Source organism: Pinus tabuliformis, chromosome 5_2 (assembly GCF_031772625.1).
Source record: "Pinus tabuliformis cultivar Carrire ecotype Pingquan chromosome 5_2, CPIR1, whole genome shotgun sequence".
Lineage (NCBI taxonomy): Eukaryota > Viridiplantae > Streptophyta > Pinopsida > Pinales > Pinaceae > Pinus > Pinus tabuliformis.
This window is the reverse complement of record NC_142306.1, coordinates 445,031,137-445,049,993: the sequence shown is the minus strand read 5'-3', so window position 1 is coordinate 445,049,993 and position 18,857 is coordinate 445,031,137. Positions and strand designations below refer to the sequence as shown.

At 37.2% G+C, this 18,857-nt stretch overlaps 1 protein-coding gene across 1 annotated transcript in view; it reads right to left on the bottom strand.

Moving 5' to 3' along the window:
* Positions 1–17,283, bottom strand: part of LOC149159579 (uncharacterized) — a 157,098-nt gene extending 139,815 nt beyond the window's left edge. Inside the window, exons 1-3 of the mRNA XM_089434346.1 lie at positions 17,163–17,283; positions 16,282–16,766; positions 3,438–3,830 (exon numbers count right to left, since the gene is read on the bottom strand). Of these exons, the coding sequence (XP_089290472.1) occupies positions 3,438–3,830; positions 16,282–16,766; positions 17,163–17,283 (999 nt within the window). The remainder of the gene's footprint in view (positions 1–3,437; positions 3,831–16,281; positions 16,767–17,162) is intronic.
* Between the last annotated feature and the right edge of the window lie 1,574 nt (positions 17,284–18,857).

Genomic DNA, 18,857 nt, shown 5'->3' with positions numbered 1-18,857 from the left:
GATTTTTCTCCAAATGCAACATTACCACTTTTTCTTTTTAGGTTGACATATTCATTTTGATCTCTTATCATATGTGTTTAGCATCCACTATCTATGTACCATTCATCTTCTTTTTCTTGAGTGATAAATGCTAGATTGCAATATTCCTTCTTTTTCCTTTCTAATTTCATAGTTGGCTTCCATGTCTTTATGATTGGACCATTTTCTTTCACAAGATTGCAATCACGTGCCTTGTAAGCAAGATTATTGCACTCGTAGTAGACAATGTTCCAATTCACTAGTGGTTCAAATGGATTGCAATTTTTGTTGGCCTGATCCATGAAAATTTACTGATCTATGGTCATTTCTTGCAAATCCATAATCATCCATGCTTCTTGCATAATTTCCTCTTGTATTGATTTTGCAATGGATTGTGTTACATCTAAAATTTCTTCAAGAGTAACAATAACCAAGAAAAATATTTTCATACCTAAGAGAGTAGGATGATGTTCTGAAGTTGTTCTATCTTAGAGTTATGAATCACTAGAGAGATATCACTTCATGCAGATCGCCTTGTAAGAATATTGTTCAAATGGAAAATTCCCTTTAGAGACAAATCCATAGGTGATAAGAGCTTAGAGAACATTTGGCAGTGTAAGATGATACCTCAATACCATAAGTAGAGCTGCTGCTCCCAATAGGCATTCATAGCCTCAACAAGGTTTATTTTAACCCCACAAATGAGCCACAGTCCTCCTTTTAGAATGTAGATGGTTCTTCTTTCCTTTGTCATAAAGAGTCCATTATGTTGGCATGGTGACCAGATAACCATAGTTCCATTCACTAGGATATAACAAAGTGATCAGGCTGGCTTGTGATGAGACCCCCTACGCTTCTGAAAGTTTTAAGCATCGAGAAGGTCATTACCTTGGTTTGGTATCCAAATTGGAATGTCACTTGATAAATCCTAATGATCATGGTAGGTTGGCTCATGATGAGACTCCCTATCCTTTTTAAGAGAATCTTTGATTCTTTTTCTCATCTCATTATGTCCATTTTTTTTGGAATTTTTATTTATTATAGAGAGGGATGCCCATTCACTCCTTAAGAGACAGGGATGGCATATGAAGTAGAAAGATGCCAATTAAAGTTTATACTCTTATCCCCGTATCATCATATTAATAATATTTATCCAATTGACAGTGTAAAAGCATAAGCCAGCATGGTTTGAAAATAATGAATCATTTTATAGTGTGTCCAGAGAAGAGATATTTAGTCAATCATTATAAAGATACACCGTATCAACTTTGAAGCAAAGATAACCATCAAACAGCTACATGAGTCATAATGATATTTTTATTACTATTTTTTTCATACATCAAGCACAAATGCATTCACTTGGTGTTTATTCATAATATAAAAGAGAAAGAAAGAAAATATGTCATCACGCTCATTAAAAAAGAAACTCACAATTTATTCTATTAAAAAGACAAAAATAAGGGTTGTTAAATGGATTGAACCTCAAAAATTGCAAATAGAAGTGTTGCTCACTTGATTAAACAGCAAGAAAATCACAAAAATTGTTTTTCATTCGATTGAATGGCAATCATTCAATCATTTGAATGGAAAAATCAAAGAAAAAATGTGTTGTTCAATCGATTGAAAGGTAATCTTTCAATCGTTTGAATGAAAAAATCAAAGAAACAAAAAGTTTGTTGTTCAATCGACTGAACGACAATCGTTCAATCGTTTGAATGACAAAATCAAAGAAAAAAAACGTGTTGTTCAATCGATTGAACGACAATCATTCAATCCTTTAAACGAAAAATTCAAACAAACAAAAAAATGTGTTGTTCAATTGATTGAACAATAATCATTCAATTGTTTGAACGGAAAAATCATAGAAACGAAAAATGTGTTGTTCAATCAATTAAACAGTAATCATTCAATAATTTGAACAAAAAAATTAAAGAAACAAAAAAACATGTTGTTCAATCGATTGAATGGCAATCGTTCAATCATTTGAACAGAAAAATCAAAGAAACAAAAAACATGTTGTTCAATCAATTGAAATGCAATTGTTCAATCTATTGAATGGAAAATATTCAATTGTTTGAATGGAAAAATCAAAGAAACAAAAATGTGTTGTTCAATTGATTGAACGAAAATCGTTCAATCGTTTGAACGGAAAAATCAAAGAAACAAAAATGTGTTGTTCAATCAATTGAATGGCAATCGTTCAATCATTTGAACAACACTTATCAAGCAATAAGAATTCTCATATTTACATGGTAATGTCTACTCTTAATTGCAATCGATCGAAAAGAGTATATACATTATTTACAACTTCTAACGAGATCTCAATTTTTTGAAAGAAAATTTGTTGGGTCATCACTTCCCACAACTAAACTTTTCATGGAGGGGTCCTCGCATACCTTCTCACGAAAAGAATCCTTGGTGAAGGGTTTGTGGTAGAGGTGTATTCGGTGTCCATTCACCTTAAAAGAATGGCTAGATCCGTCAATGGTAACCAAGGTAAGAGTACCATTATTATGTACTTCTTGAATCTCATAAGGGCTGAGCCATCTTGTTTGCAACTTGCCCAGAAAATATTGGAATCTGGAATCGTAAAGTAGTGCTCAATCCCCTTTATAGAATTTTTTCTTCTTGATAAGGCGGTCATGCCATTTTTCCCTTTGTTGTTGAATAATTGCCTTATGTTGCAAAAGCAAGAAGTCAAGCCTCATCTAGTCCATTAATCTACTAGAGTTGCTTGCTCTATGCTTCTATTAGATCCATCCTACTTCCAGGGCCATCCTTAGAGTCTTTATTTCAAATTCAATTGGAAAAATAGGTTCTTTGATGAACACGAGATGGTCTAGAGAGTATCTAGTAGTATTCCTCCAAGTCATGCGATAGGCCCACAAGGCCTTTGGCCGTCTACCAGCCCAGTCTTGTTGGTGTGATGAGACTATCTTCGTCAGAATTGCTTCAATGACTTTATTGGTGCTTTCGACCTGCTCATTCGCCTGTTGGTGATATGGGGAACTGATCTTATGCATAATATGATGATTCCTGAGAGTGGCAATAACCTTATGTCCTCTGAATTTCCCTCCCCCATCTGTGATCACTTCACATGGTAACCCATATCGCATGAACAACCCAAAGAGGAAGTTAATCATAGCTTCCTCTGTGGCTCTTGGTAAATCTATTGTTTCCACCCACTTTGTCACATAATCCATGGCAACCAATATTTAGGCCTTTTGATTGGAAGGTAGATGGAATGGGCCAAAAAAGTCTAAAGCCCACCTTTTGAAGGGTTTTATGACTAACTGAGGTTGCAGAGGCATTTCATTAGATTGGTCAGGCTTGCCCATCCTTTGACAGCTATCACAAGCCTGGACATATTTCTTAGCATCCTTAAAAATACTGGGCCAATAATAGCCCATCTGCAATACCTTTTGCCCTATCTTTCGATCTGCAAAATGTCCCCCACAAGGCTCATCATGGCAAGCTTTCATTATGTCATGAATTTCATCCTCACAGATGCATCTACATACACACATGTCGGCTCCTGTATGAAATAGATATCTGCCTATCCAAGAGAATCGGACACTGCGCTGAACGATCAATTTCCTCTCTCTTGTTGTCAAATTCTTGGGTAGCTTCCCAACTGCCAGATAATTCACCACATTTGCATACCATGGCATTTTGACTACCACGGCAAATAGATGTTCATCCATAAATTGGTCATCTATCGCCAGTGGATCATTCACCTTTGAAATTCGTGATAGAAAATCAACAACCAAGTTTTCCTTCCTCGGACGATCCTTAATAGTAATATCGAACTCCTACAAAAGCAATAGCCATCATGTTACTCACCCATTTGTGATAGGTTTATTAGCTAAATACTGAATGGCAAAGTGATCAGTGTACAAAAAGACTAGATAGCCAATTATATAGTGTCTAAATTTATTTATTACATAAATAACAACTAAAAATTATGTTTCTGTCACTATATAATTAAGTTCTGCATAAGTGAGATTTTTTCTAATATAATATATAGCATAAGGTTTCTTTTCCTCTTCTTGGCCAAGGACAACACCTATAGCTACATCTGATGCGTCCATGGATATGTTAAAAGGCAACTCCCAATTTGGCCCACACAATACTGGTGTTGTTGAGACTAGTTTCTTTAAACCTGTAAAAGTTGTGTCACATTTGTTAGACCAACTGAAATCAACATTTCCATTCAAATCATATAGAGGCACAACAATTTATAAACCTACGATAATAGCCTGCATATCCTAGGAAGCTATGTACCTCTGTCTGAGTGCAAGAGGTAGGTAGTAAAAGAATTACCTGAATTTTTGTTGGGTCTACTTGTATTCCTGTTGCAGAGATGTAGTGCCCCAAGATTATGCCTTCGGTCATCATCATGTGGAACTTGAAATTGCTTAAACATAACCTGGAAGTAATGCATTTTTCTAAGACTTTTTCTAATGTTTGCAATGCTTGGTCGAAGTGATCCCCATATGGAGTAAAATCTTCCATATACACCTCAATTCCTTCATTTATTAAATCAGCAAATATGTTGAGTATATCTCTCTAGAACATAGCTGGGGCATTACACAAGCCAAATGGTAATACTTTGTATGCGAATGTACCCCATGGACAGGTGAAGGTTGTTTTTTCCTAGTCTTCAGGGGCGATTTGAATCTGATTGTACCCACTAAAACCATCTAAAAAGGAAAAGAATTGCTACCCTGCCAAAGTATCAAGGACATGATCAATGAATGGGAGGGGGAAATGATCTTTCTATGTTGCCTTTTTCAGCTCCCTATAGTCTACATAGATACACAACTTCCCATTTTTCTGAGGGACGACCATCAATGGGGAGACCCATTTACTATCTGAGATAGGATAAATAAAGTTTACATCCAATAGCTTATGTAACTCATCTTTCACAACGTCCTTGAGATGCAGATTCAATCTTTGTTGAGGCTGCCAGATGGGTCGATCATCCTTCTTAGTATAGATGTGGTGTGTAGATAACTATGGGTCTATTCCCTTCATATCAGGATAATCCCATGCAAAAGCCCCTTTGTATTATGTAGGACCTCTATGAGCTTTTTTTGTTGCTCGCTATCTAGACCATCATTAATATTTATAATTTTACCAGGTTCAATCTCTACTAGTTTGCTGTTATGAAAAACAATCATCTGAATATGTTGATCGTCAGTATCCTTCAGAGGATCCTCCATGGATTCATTATCCAAGATTTCTTTCAGCATTTGACATTTTACATTGCTCACATTAGCAATTTGATTCATAAAATTATTAATAATGTCGTCCTCAGTCTGATCTTTAAATTCTAGTGCCTCTACTACTGTGAGTGGTGAACGGATGGTTTCTTCCAGGTATGTTGGTGGTTGTTTACATATTTTTACAATGGGTAGACTTGGCTTGGTGGGGGAATATCACACAAGATTCTTTACAGCATCCCCCTTTTCAATAGTCATGTTGCCTTCTTGATAGCCAATATAAGCATCAGTTGTCATAAGCCAAGTTTGGCCCAGAATAAGAGGATGCCCGACTAATCTACTCTTTGGGTTTATGACAAGAAAATCTACTAGATATTCCCACGAATCAACAGAAATTGTTATATCCTATAAGGTTCCTTCTGGCCTTACCACTAAATGATTAGCAATTCCTAATAGAGTGGTGGTGGGTTCGAGGACTGTAATACCAAGTGCTTGACAGGTTTCTGTTGTTAAAATATTAATGGTTACACTGAGATCAACTATAAGTATTGGGAAATGAGCGGTCATATATTTGAACTATCACTATGGGGTTTCTAGGATATTCATACTTTATTGGAGCTTCCCCTCCCAATAGTAAATCAGACAAAGTTCCTACGACGTGGATGGTAGGTGAGGTTTTTGCTTTCCTCGCAGCTTCTTTACACATATATCTTTAATTGTTTTGGCATAGATGGGTATGTTTTGAATGGCCTGGAGGAGAGGGATTTTAATACAAATATTTTTCAGTTCCCTTACAAGATCTAAATCTAAATAAACAATAGTTTTGGGCATCGTTAACCTTTTGGGGAACGGGGGAGAAGTGACTGTAAGTATTTCAGGATCTTCATGTTGATCTGACTCTTCCCCTTGTTTTAGTTCGGTATTAATTATAGGTGGTGGTATATGTACATGTAGGTTTCAATTTCGATTAAAGGTTGATCCTTGTTTTCCTCAGGGGTGATGATACAGCCTGAACTCGAGCTGTGTTCATTACATTCTTTCTGCTCAACCTCATAATCTGAGCTTTCAATAATCTACACCAATTGAACTGGTCTGTTATTAGGATTTGGATTTGGTTGGGCTGGTAATTGAGGCTGCAGAAGAGGTTGGGGATTTTGTTGTAATGTATAAGGTGTTGATAGTGCAGGTTGAGGCTGAAGACCTACCCCCATAGGTGAATTAGATATCCCTAGAGCTCACTGCCAATTTGTAGACCAATTTGGATTTTGATAGGTAGAGGTAGGCCACTGGGATTGATAGGGATTGCCCTGCCAAACAGGGGTAAAAGGAGAATTTGGCCAGCCATTTCCTGGAAAATATTGCGTTGGCCAGGATGTCATAGGGAATGGTGGGCTTTGCCAACTTGGGTAGGGTTATTGGACCTACCATGCTATCCCAAGGTTCTGTTGTTGATTAAACTGCGAAGAAAGAAAGAACTGGGATGCGTCTTGTGTCATACCTGTAGGTTAAGCCTACCAGTGTCGACGTTGTTTCATCTGATATACCAGCTTTGTTTCTTCTTCTGCTTCTTTGAATACTTCTTTTAGCCATGGTAATGATGGAAATTGTTTAGTGGCATGCTCTTTAGTATAGATAGTGCCATGTTTGCACCATGTCTAATGGGCATTCCCATTGACTGTGCTTCTTTTGACAACATGGACAAACGATGACCAAGTTCTGTTCTTCCAAGGCTTTCTTTTATTTAGCCTGTAAGATGTCCAAATATGTTGTGAGAGTGGTCAGGATGCCTGTCTTAAAATCTTCTAGGAGGTTACCGATTTCCATCTGTGTTATGCCTCCACTGTGTGGTTTACTTCCCCTGATCATGGGATCTCGTCTTCCTGATCCTATGCATGTGCTTCCTCGCAAACACCTGATACAAAAATGAATAATTCCATCATAATCTTCCTAAGAAATATCTCCTTTTCCCATTAATTTTAGATTTTCTACACATTCCTCTTTCATTCCTTTAATTAAGATAGCTCTTAGGACTTCTTTCAGTAAGGCAGTGTGTGGAGACCTCTGCAAATTATAATTAAATCATTCTACATATTCTTCGAGTGTTTCATTATCCTTTGCAGTCATCTTAAAATCTCATCTTTCAGTTCCCTAGTTTTATAAAAGTCATGGTATCTTTTGAGGAAGGAGGTTTTCATCTCGTCCCAAGAATTAATAGTTCGCCCACCTAGACCCATAAACGCTCTTAAGGTTGCTTCTTTTAGAGTGGAAGGGAACAGTTTTAGCTTTTGGGGGTCGATGGTATAGTCATACCCTCTATAGAGGACATCAAACTCAAACAAGAAAGTATCAGGATCATCTGTGATCATCCCATGGAAAGTTGGGTTGCTTTGCAGAGGAATAGTCTTCATGGGGGCATTGGCCACTTGGTCGACTATGGGGTACTCTAAAGTCGAGGTTTGAACTTGAGGTGGTTGATTTTCCATTTGGTCAAAGATGTGCCAATAATCTTCAGGGACTTCAAGGGGTGCTTCTTGAGTAAGCCAAGAGTTAGCAACCCAAGCTAGCTTTGTAGCACTACCTACATGTAGGATCTCAGGAGATCCTTGTTCAGACAATTGTGGTTTTGCCTTATCAGTCCCACTAGTTTCTCCTTTTCCTTCTCTTAAGTTATAATAGTTTCCCTCTTGTAGAGGATCATAATGTAAACTTATTGTAGCTTGAAGACTCTTCTTTGATCCTCCTACCTGGATTTGAATCTCAGTGTAAGCTACAGATGGTGAGCTTGATGCTTGAGGGATAGCAATAGAGATTTTTCCAGGTATAGGCTGGAATCCTACTAACTCTTGAAACTTTGATTTTCTTACGATTTCATCTATAAAGGTCGCTCTCCCAAGGTTCACCGATCCTTTGGGTTTTGTGGGTTTTGGTGGGGGATTCTACTCTTTTTTCTATTTTTTTATTCCTAGTCATTCATAAAAATCAATTCTTATTTAACCTCTAAACCTTCGCTAGAAAGCGGGTTGGTAAGCAGGCACTTTACTTGCTAGGTACACAGGTTCTTACCTTCCGTTTTAAAAACCCAATTCTTTCATAGCAAAAATAAAAGGAAATCACTTGCAACAATCTCCCCGGCAATGGCGCAAAAATGTTGGCTCATTAAGATGTCTCTTTTTAAGAAATCTTAATTCCTACATTAATTGTCTACCCGAGGGACATATTTTTATCTCAAGATTGTCAGCACAGTCTCTGCAGTGAATTCAGAGGTTAGCTAAAGATAAATCGTTGCAATCATTCATAACTATCTCTTCAATTTAAGTCACACAGCGCTTAAAGAAATAACCGAGGAAAAATAACTTTGAAAGAACTCTTAACACACCTTGCAATCTTGTCTACTTATTCCAAAACTAAATGAATCTGAATGCGAATACAAAAAATCACGCTTGGCAATCTTCAAATGGAATTAAAGCTAACTCCTTCGATTAAGAAAGAGAACTATAACAACTAAACAACAATGTTAATCTATTGCAAATCAGAATTGAATAGCAATTCCTAATTGAGCAATGATCTCAATTGACGACAATTCTCAATTGAACAAAAATCTCGATTGAATGACAATTCTCAATTGAACAACAATATCGATTGAACGACAACCAAGCAAATGCGATAAATGACTTCCAAACAACAACTACTTCTATCAAAAAATCATGAAAATGAATTAACACTACCTTTAAGATCTATGGTATTATAATTCAGAAAGAACAACAATCTATTCTGAAACTAATGTAACCAATCCAATCAAAGCATTACTCAGATACATCACATGGCTAAATATAAATCGAGATGAACAACAATATAAACGGGAACCATCAATCCTCACAATAAGAAAAATAACATTAAATGAATATTAACAATCAATAAACATTCAAATGAAAAGATTATAACATAAAGGAGCAGTAGAACTTTTCTTGATCGGGCCCAAAGTCGCCAGAAGCCTCCGCTAAAGAATACTCAGAATATAAGTGAAGATCAAACACAGTCTTCCATTAATATGAGTAACCAGATTACAACATCACTGAAATAACAGTCGAATATGTCTCAAAAAGAATGATTATACGTTACATAAGTCTGAACTGAACTTCATTTGCCTTTTAGCCATATATAACAGTAAGAGAGAAAACTAGATAAAAGTGAATCCTTAGGATCGGGATATCCTGAGGATTTCACAATACATAATCTGATTCCGTTATGAGGTAGCATAGGTCTGCCTAGTCTCTCACTGCCTTGCCTACATCGGATGTTGTCTTTTCCTTTTACGACTTGGTGTTGCTCTGTCAACTGAATGGCAGTTGACCAATCCACGTCTTCTCCACACAAGGATAGTAAAAAGTCAGTTTCTAGTGCCAGATTTATCAAAATTGTTACCAACTGATTTCATCCAACTTCCATTGTAATTCCCTTTATTTCTGGTCATAAACAAAGATAATGGTGTAAATATAAATACAAAATAAAGCAATTACTGAGGAGAAAATATACCTTTTTCTTGACCCAACATACTCCCCATCTTACCTTGTTGCACGCCCTCATTGAATTAAATAGTTGATGTGTAGCTAAGATAGGGAGTATGCAAAATATACGTACTCCTTATAATATCTAAAGCCATTTTCTTCTTCAATATAACAAAAGCCTGGGTAACATCCTGATCCTTCAAGGTATAATCACAACGATAATTATCTAGAGGATACCGTATGATTGGATTCCTGTATAGACATCCTATCCATGTAGGTCCCATAGTTAGAATCATATTACTGTATTTATAGAAACAAGAGGAGCAGCTTTAAAGTTCTTGTATCCAAATGGTTCTCAATTTCTAACAACAATGTTGGAGGCTTCCCAACTCTGTCTAGCTGTAGACAAGGCTTCCTCCTTAATCTCTTGGAAATACTCCTTTCTAGCTTGTATAATATCTGTATGAAATGGCCCCAGTTGTTGTATGAAATGGCCCTAGTTGGCCTATAACACCAACTTGTTTCATGAATTTCTTGTGCTTAATCAAGAGCTACAGGCATTTGGTTGGTTCTGCTCTCACCCATAGGTCAATTCCTTCTTCACGCCTCCTAAAGGTATTGTGGGATTTGGCCCACTTGAGTTGATTAGTGGTGAAAGAAAGAAATGCCTAGAGCTGCACATCCCCTATAAAAGGCCTAGGGTTACTGTCCCTATCATTTTCCAAAAAGAAATTGTGCATATACAGCTCACAAAGGAGGCGTTGTACCTGTTTGTTCTATTCTCTAAAAAATTTTACAAAATCTGGGGTGGTTTTCATTTCCACCGGCTTACCAGCCTTGGCAGCTTTGATTTTTAGAAGTAGGAACCTTTCTAGGAGGTAGAGGGCATAATTCGTAGCAGGTTCTCTACATGACAGGGTGTCTGAATAGAGAGAGAAAATAGTTTCCAATTGCTCTTGAGCCTTCTGTAATTTCTTCCTTGCTTTCTCAACCTTTTTCTGTTAAGCCTTGAACTGAGCAAAGGTTTCATCCTCAGTTATGGTTAGTGCCATTGTTTCTTTAATTCTTGATGTATCTTTAGGGGCACTACCTCCTCCTTATAGTGGGCTAGTTCCTGTTGCGCATTTAGTAATTCATTCTACAGTCTGCTAATGAGTGCTTCCCTGATTAAGGGAGTATAGGTAGGTGTTTCTTCAATTTGGGTTTCTACTTCCTGGGTTTCCATGGGATTGGTCTAAACAGCAGCTTCAGCTGCCTCTCGAATCATGCAATGGCCAGTCAGGATGTCCTCCTCAGGGTCTGTTTGAACAGTAGTATCCATGGTAGGATGGTTCGTTTGGGTTTCCCATGAGAAAACACAGGGGTCCTCAGTTTTTATTTTAGTGTCTTCTACAAGGAACGATGTTGTTTGAGTTTACTTTGGACAAGCCAAAAGATCCTTAGTTTGGGTCTCAGTGTTCTTTCCAGAACAATGTTATGTCTAAGTGCATATGGTTTCTTTTTCTAATTTCACATTCTTGTCTCTAATGGCCTCCTTCAACCACTGTCGAAGTTGCCCAATTATTTGCTTTTCTTTATTATACTTCTTAAGTGCTCTTCTAAGCCTATCCCTATAGGACTTCTGTATCCTGGGACTTCCAACCTGTGATGGATTAACTGCATTACACTCTGGTTCTATACAAGTGGTAATGTGTCGGCATCAGGGAGGGTTTTGTATAGAATTGTATCTCCTGAGGGAGTTGCATCTTCTAATTCTGCGTTATCATGGATTTCTTTTTCAGGAGACCCCAATACAACGATGTCTCCTGAACAATTGTCATTCTATGGATTTCTTTTTGGGTAGGCCTCGTCCTTAGGGGACTTAGAAAAAAATAGTGTTACCTTGTTGATTTTCATCTACTAGGGTTTCATTTACAAGGTTTCCTTCAGCTAGGGGGTCCATTGGACTGGTGTCTGGTGCCTGATTTCCTCCGTTAGTGATAACTTCTTCATGTGTCTCTGCTTCAAGAGGTTTTTCCATAGAAGGAATTGGTTCCCTTTGTTCTTCAATAGAATCAGTGCATGGAAATTTTTTCTCAAGACTAGGGATGTCAGTAGGGGTAGACTAGTTGGGAGTGCAATTTTGCTCCTCAGCATTCGCAGATTGTTCTCTACCTTCTCCAAATATCCCCATATTTTCCAATACCCTGGCCACTTCCTCCTCATAGTCTCACAAAGGAGAATTTTGTGGACTTACAGGTGGTGTATGGGATGGTCCAGCCTCATCTGCTTAAATTAGGATGCTTTGCTGGGCTTTCACTCGCACAGAGTGCCTACTCTTTGCTGGGTTTGGGGGAGCGGAGGAATTCTTTATTTTTAGTTTTTTTTCTCGGACTTGGGGTTCTTGGCCCCTGCTACTCTGTTACTGTATTTTCTAGGGGTGGATCCAAGGTAGGATTTATAACATTATCCCAAGTTAACTATTGTTGGGCCAATCCATTCATAATGATTAATTTAATCAATCGGTGATGGTTAATTACTTTGTGTTGGTCCTTGTCTGCCCTAACTCGATAGGAGACATCATGTGATAGATAATTCAAGTAAAACGACAAATTAACTGAAATTTTCCCTTTTAAATGGCTAAAATTTTAAGTTGAGGAGGCTTTCCCACATCATGCTAGTCGTCGTAGGTAATGTATATTTGCACAATGATGACCAATTCTTTCCATGACTGTCTTAACGTCGAAGGATGGATCCATTTCCTGCGCGCACCAGTTGCTTTCTTGGATCCTGGAATACTTCAATTGCATTGTGCAGAAGGACATGTTTTTCTGTCCATTTGGTTCCTTCAGCTGGAAGTCTAGTGACTTCGGCTATGACTTCTTTAGAAATGGTTATACTTCTACCTTTGATTATGGTGCTACCATTATCAAAATTCTACAGAAATTCCATCACCAACCCCTCATGAAAATCCTGCAACCTATTAAGATATTTCAGCGATCTTGCACGCTCAAGAATTGCATGAGCTTGATCTGATACCATAAGTACTGGTGGTTCATTCCTAATAGGTCTTCCTCCCATAGCATTGCTTTACACTTTCACAATTCAGAACAACAACAGAAAACGTTACAACAATTAACAAAGAAATGACGATGTTTTGGGATTTAATATCATATTTGGTTAAGGCATTGGTCCTATCAACCATACTTAAGACAAGATCGTGAGTCTGCATGCTGGCCATAATGGCTGCTATCCTTTCCACAATCAGAAATACTTGCTAATTATTACTAATTCATAATCATCATTCAGTCCTTCCCCGGAAGTTAATTCATATGATTATTGCATAATTGCTCTTAACTGTCACACATGTCATGCATACGCAGGCGACCCCCCTTCTGACTAGAAAAGGGTATCCATGTCTTTTGAGCATGTGGAAAGCAAGTGAAAGCATTAATAATCATAAATGTTGGCAACCAATTCTAAAAATAACGTGTTAATCAATAAATCAATTAAAGCAAGGCACATCATTGGATGGGAAATGACCAAAAAGAAATTAAAACAGATATTTTAATACATTATGTCAAAATATTTTTGTCAGAATCAGTATTAATGACAAAGACATAATCAACGGTATATATTAATGATGGGCCTAAAATGATTGGGCAATTTAGAATATAATGAATATATGATATAAGTTTACCATGCAGATCGAATTGTAAGAATGTTGTTCAAATGGAAAATTCCCTTTAGAGACAAATCCATAGGTGATAAGAGCTTAGAGAACATTTGGCATTGTAAGATGATACCTCAATACCATAAGCAGAGCCGCTGCTGCTAGCAAGCGTTCATAGCCTCGACAGAGTTGCTTTTTAACCCCACGAATGAGCCAGAGTACTCCTTTTAGAATGTAGATGGTTCTTCTTTCCTTTGTCATAAAGATATCACCATGCTGGCATGGTTACCAAATAACCATAGTGCCATTCACCAAGATATAACAAAGTGATCAGGTTGGCTCGTGATCAGACCCCCTGCCCTTCTGACAGTTTTAAGCATCAAGAAGGTCATTACCTTGGTTTGGTAGCCAAATTGGAATGTCACTTGATAAATCCTGATGATCATGGTAGGCTAGCTCATGATGGGACCCCCTATCCTTTTTAAGACAATGTTTGATTCTTTTTCTTATCTCATTATGTCCATTTTTTTTGGAATTTTTATTAATTAAAGATAGGGAGGCCCATTCGCTCCTTAAGAGTCAGGGATGGCGTAAGAAGTAGAAAGATGTTAATGAAAGTTTATACTCTTATCCCCATATCATCATATTAATAAGATTTATGCAATTGATAGTGTAAAAGCATAAGACAACATTGTTTGAAAATAATGAATCATTTTATAATGTGTCCAGAGAAGAGATATTTAGTCAATCATTATAAAGATACACCGTATCAGCTTTGAAACAAAGATAACCATCAAAAGGCTACATGAGTCATAATGATATTGTTATTACTATTTTTTTCATACATCAAGCACAAATCCATTCACTTGGTTTTTATTCATAATACAAAAGAGAAAGAAAGAAAATATGTCATCATGCTCATTTAAAAAAAAAAACTCAAAATTTATTCTATTAAAAAGACAAAAAGAAGGGTTGTTCAATGGATTGAACCTCAAAAATGGCAAATAGAAGTGTTGTTCACTTGATTGAATAGCAAGAAAATTGCAAAAAGTGGTGTTTCATTCGATTGAACAACAATTGTTCAATTGTTTGAACAACAAAATCAAAGAAAATTGTGATGTTCAATCGATTGAACGAAAATCATTCAATCGTTTGAACAACACAACCAAAGAAACAAAAAACGTGTTGTTCAATCGATTGGATGGCAATTGTTCAATCATTTGAACAAAAAAATCAAAGAAAAAAAAATGTGTTGTTCAATCGATTGAATGACAACATCAAAGAAACAAAAAACATGTTGTTCAATCGATTGAATGGCAATCATTCAATAGTTTGGACAAAAAAATCAAAGAAACAAAAAACATGTTGTTCAATAGGTTGAACGACAATCGTTTAATCATTTGAACGACAAAATCAAAGAAATAAAAAAATGTGTTGTTCGATTGACTGAACAACAATCATTCAATCATTTGAACGACAAAATCAAAGAAACAAAAAATGTGATGTTCAATCAATTAAATAATAATCGTTCAATTGTTTGAATGGAAAAATCAAAGAAACAAAAATGTGTTGATCAATGGATTGAATGGCAATCATTCGATCGTTTGAACGGAAAAATCAAAGAAACAAAATTTTTTTGTTCAATCGATTGAACGACAATTGTTCAATCGTTTGAACAACACTTATCAAGAAATAAAAATTCTCATATTTACATGTTAATGTCTACTCTTAATTGCAATCGATCGAAAAGAGTATATACATTATTTACAACTTCTAACGAGATCTCAATTTTTTGAAAGAAAAGTTGGTGGGTCATCACTTCCTGCACCTAAAATTTGCGTGGAGGGGTCCTCATGTACCTTCTCACAGAAAGACTCCTTGGTGAGTGGTTTGTGGTAGAGGCATACTCGGTGTCCATTCACCTTAAAAGAATGACCAGATCTGTCAATGGTAACCAATTTAAGGGTACCATTGTTATGTACTTCTTGAATCCCATAAGGGCCGAGCCATCTTGTTTGCAACTTGCCTGGGAAATCTTGGAATCTGGAATTGTAAAGCAGTGCCCAATCCCCTTTCTAAACATTTTCTTCTTGATAAATCTCTCATGCCATTTTGCCCTTTTTTGTTGAATAATTGCAGTCTGTTGCAAAGCAAGCAGTCAAGCCTTGTTTAGTTCATTAATATACTGGAGTCGCTTGGTATAGGTTTTTGTTAGATCCAACCCTACTTCCTGGGCTATCCTTAGAGTCTTTATTTCGAATTCAATTAGAAAAATAGGTTCTTTTCCGAACACAAGTTGGTATGGAGAGTATCCTGTAGTATTCCTCCAAGTCATGTGATAGATCCATAAGGCCTCTAGCAGTCTAGCAGCCCAGTCTCATTGGTGTGTTGAGACTGTCTTGGTCAGAATTTCTTCAATGACCTTATTGGTGATTTTGACCTGCCCGTTCACCTACGGGTGATATGGGGATGTGATCCTATGTGTAATATGATGATTCTTGAGAGCGCCAGTAATCTTATGTCCTGTGAATTGCCCTCCCCCATCTGTGATCACTTCGCATGGTAACCCATATCACACGAACAACCCAAAGAGGAAATTAATCACAGCTTTCTCTGTGGCTCTTGGTAAATCTACTATTTCCACCCATTTTGTCACATAATCCGTCGAAACCAATATGTAGGCCTTCTGATTGGAGGGTGGATGGAATGGGCCAACAAAGTCTAAAGCCCACCTTTCCAAGGGTTATATGACTAACTGAGGTTGTAGAGGCATTTCATCAGATTGGCTAGGCCTGCCCATTCTTTGATAGCTACTGCAAGCCTGGGCATATTTCTTTATATCCTTAAAAATAGTGGGCCAATAATAGTCCATCTGCAATACCTTATGCCCTGTCATTTGATCTACAAAATGTCCCTCGTAGGGCTCGTCATGGAAATCTTTCAGTATATCATGAATTTCATCCTCACGGATGCATCTACGTATACACATGTCAGCTCTTTTATGAAACAAATATCCACCTATCCAAGAGAATTGGGCACTGTGCTGAACAATCAGCTTCCTCTCTCTTTTTGTCAAATGCCTAGGTAGCTTCCCAACTGCCAGATAATTCGCCACATCTGCGTACCATGGCGTTTTGACTACCACGACAAATAGATGTTCATCCGAAAATTGGTCATCTACTGCCAGTGGATCATTCACCTTCGGAAATCGTGATAGAAAGTCAGCAACCGGGTTTTCCTTCCCCAAACGTTCCTTAATAGTAATATCAAACTCCTGCAAAAGCAATAGCCATCGTGTTACTCGCCCATCTGTGACAAGTTTATTAGCTAAATACCGAATGGCATAGTGATCATTGTACAGAAAGACTGGGTGGCCAATTATATAGTGTCTAAATTTGTCACTGTATAATTAAGTTCTGCATAGGTGATATTTTTGCTAATACAATATATAGCATAAGGTTTCTTTTCCTCTTCTTGACCAAGGACAACACTTATAGCTACATCTAATGCATCCATGGATATGTGAAAAGGCAACTCCCAATTTGGCCCACGCGATACTGGTGTTGTTGAGACTATTTTCTTTAAACCTATAAAAGTTGTGTCACATTTGTCAGACCAACTGAAATCAAAATTTCCAGTCAAAGCATATAGAGGCACAACAATTTGTGAAATTTTTTTAGTAAACCTACAATAATAACCTGCATATCCTAGGAATCTACATACCTCTGTCCGAGTGTAGGGGGTTGGTAGTAAAAGAATTACCTGAATTTTTGTTGGGTCTACTTGTATTCCTGTTGCAGAGATGTAGTGTCCCAAGATTACGCCCTCGGTCATCATCATGTGGCACTTGAAATTGCTTAAACATAGCTTGGTAGAAATGCATCGCTCTAAGACTTTTTCTAATGTTTTCAATGCTTGGTCAAAGTCATCCCCATATGGAGTAAAATTGTCCATATACACCTCAAGTCCTTCATTTATTAAATCAACAAAGATGCTGAGTATAGCTCTCTAGAATGTAGTTTGGGCATTACACAAGCCAAATGGTAATACTCAGTATGCGAATGTACCCCATGGACAAGTGAATATTGTTTTGTCCTGGTCTTCAGGGGCGATATGAATCTGATTGTATCCACTGAAACCATCTAAAAAGGAAAAGAATTGTTTCCATGCCAAAGTATCAAGGACTTGATCAATGAATGGGAGGGGGAAATGATCTTTCTATGTTGCCTTGTTCATCTCCCTATAGTCTACATGGATACACCACTTCTCATTTTTCTTAGGGAAGACTACCAATGGAGAGACCCATTTACTGTTTGAGATAGGATAAATAAAGTTTACATCCAATAGCTTATGTAACTCTTCTTTCACAATGTCCTTGTGATGCAGATTCAATCTTCATTGAGGTTGTTAGATGGGTTGAGCATCCTTCTCAGTATAGATGTGGTGTGTACATAGTTGTGGTTTTATTCCCTTCATATCAGGATAATCCCATGCAAAAGCCCCTTTGTATTTGTGTAGGACATGTATGATCTTTTGTTACTGCTCGCTATCTAGACCATCATTAATATTTAGAATTTTACTAGGTTTGATCTCTACCGGTTTGTTGTTATGAATAATAGTTGTCAGAATATGCTAATGTTCGGTATCCTTCAGAGGATCCTCCATGGCTTCATTATCCAATATTTCTTTTAGCATTCGAAATTTTATATTCCTCACATTAGCAGGTTGATTCATAAAATTATTAATAACGTCGTGTTCAGTCTGATCTTTAAATTCTATTACCTTTGCTACTATGAGTGGTGAATGGATGCTTTCTTCCATGTATGTTCGTGGTTGTTTACATATTTTTACAATGCTTAGACTTGGCTTGGCGGGGGGATATAACACAAGATTCTTTATAGCGTCCCCCTTTGCAATAGTCATGTTTCCTTCTTGGCAGCCAATATAAGCATCAGCTGTCGCAAGCCAAGGTCGGCCCAAAATCAGAGGGTTATCATCTAATCTACTGTTTGGGTTTATGACAAGAAAATCTACTCGATATTCCCACGAATCAGTAGAAATTGGTATATCCTGTAAGGTTCCTTCTGGCCTTACCACTGAACGATCAACAAGTTCTAATAGAGTGGTGGTGGGTTCTAGGACTATGATACCAAGTGCTTGACAAGTTTTTGTTGTTAAAATATTAATGGCTCCACCAAGATCAACTAAAGTATTGGGAAAAGAGTGGCAATATATATGAATTGTCACTATGGGGTTTCCAAGATCTTCATACTTTATTGGAGTTTCCCCTCCCACGAGTAAATCAGACAAAGTTCCTACAACGTGGATGGTAGGTGAGGTTTTTGATTTCCTTGTAGGCATCTTTACACATATCTCTTTAATTGTTTTGGCATAGATGGGTATGTCTGGAATGGCCTGAAGGAGAGGGATTTTAATACAAATATTTTTCAGTTCCCC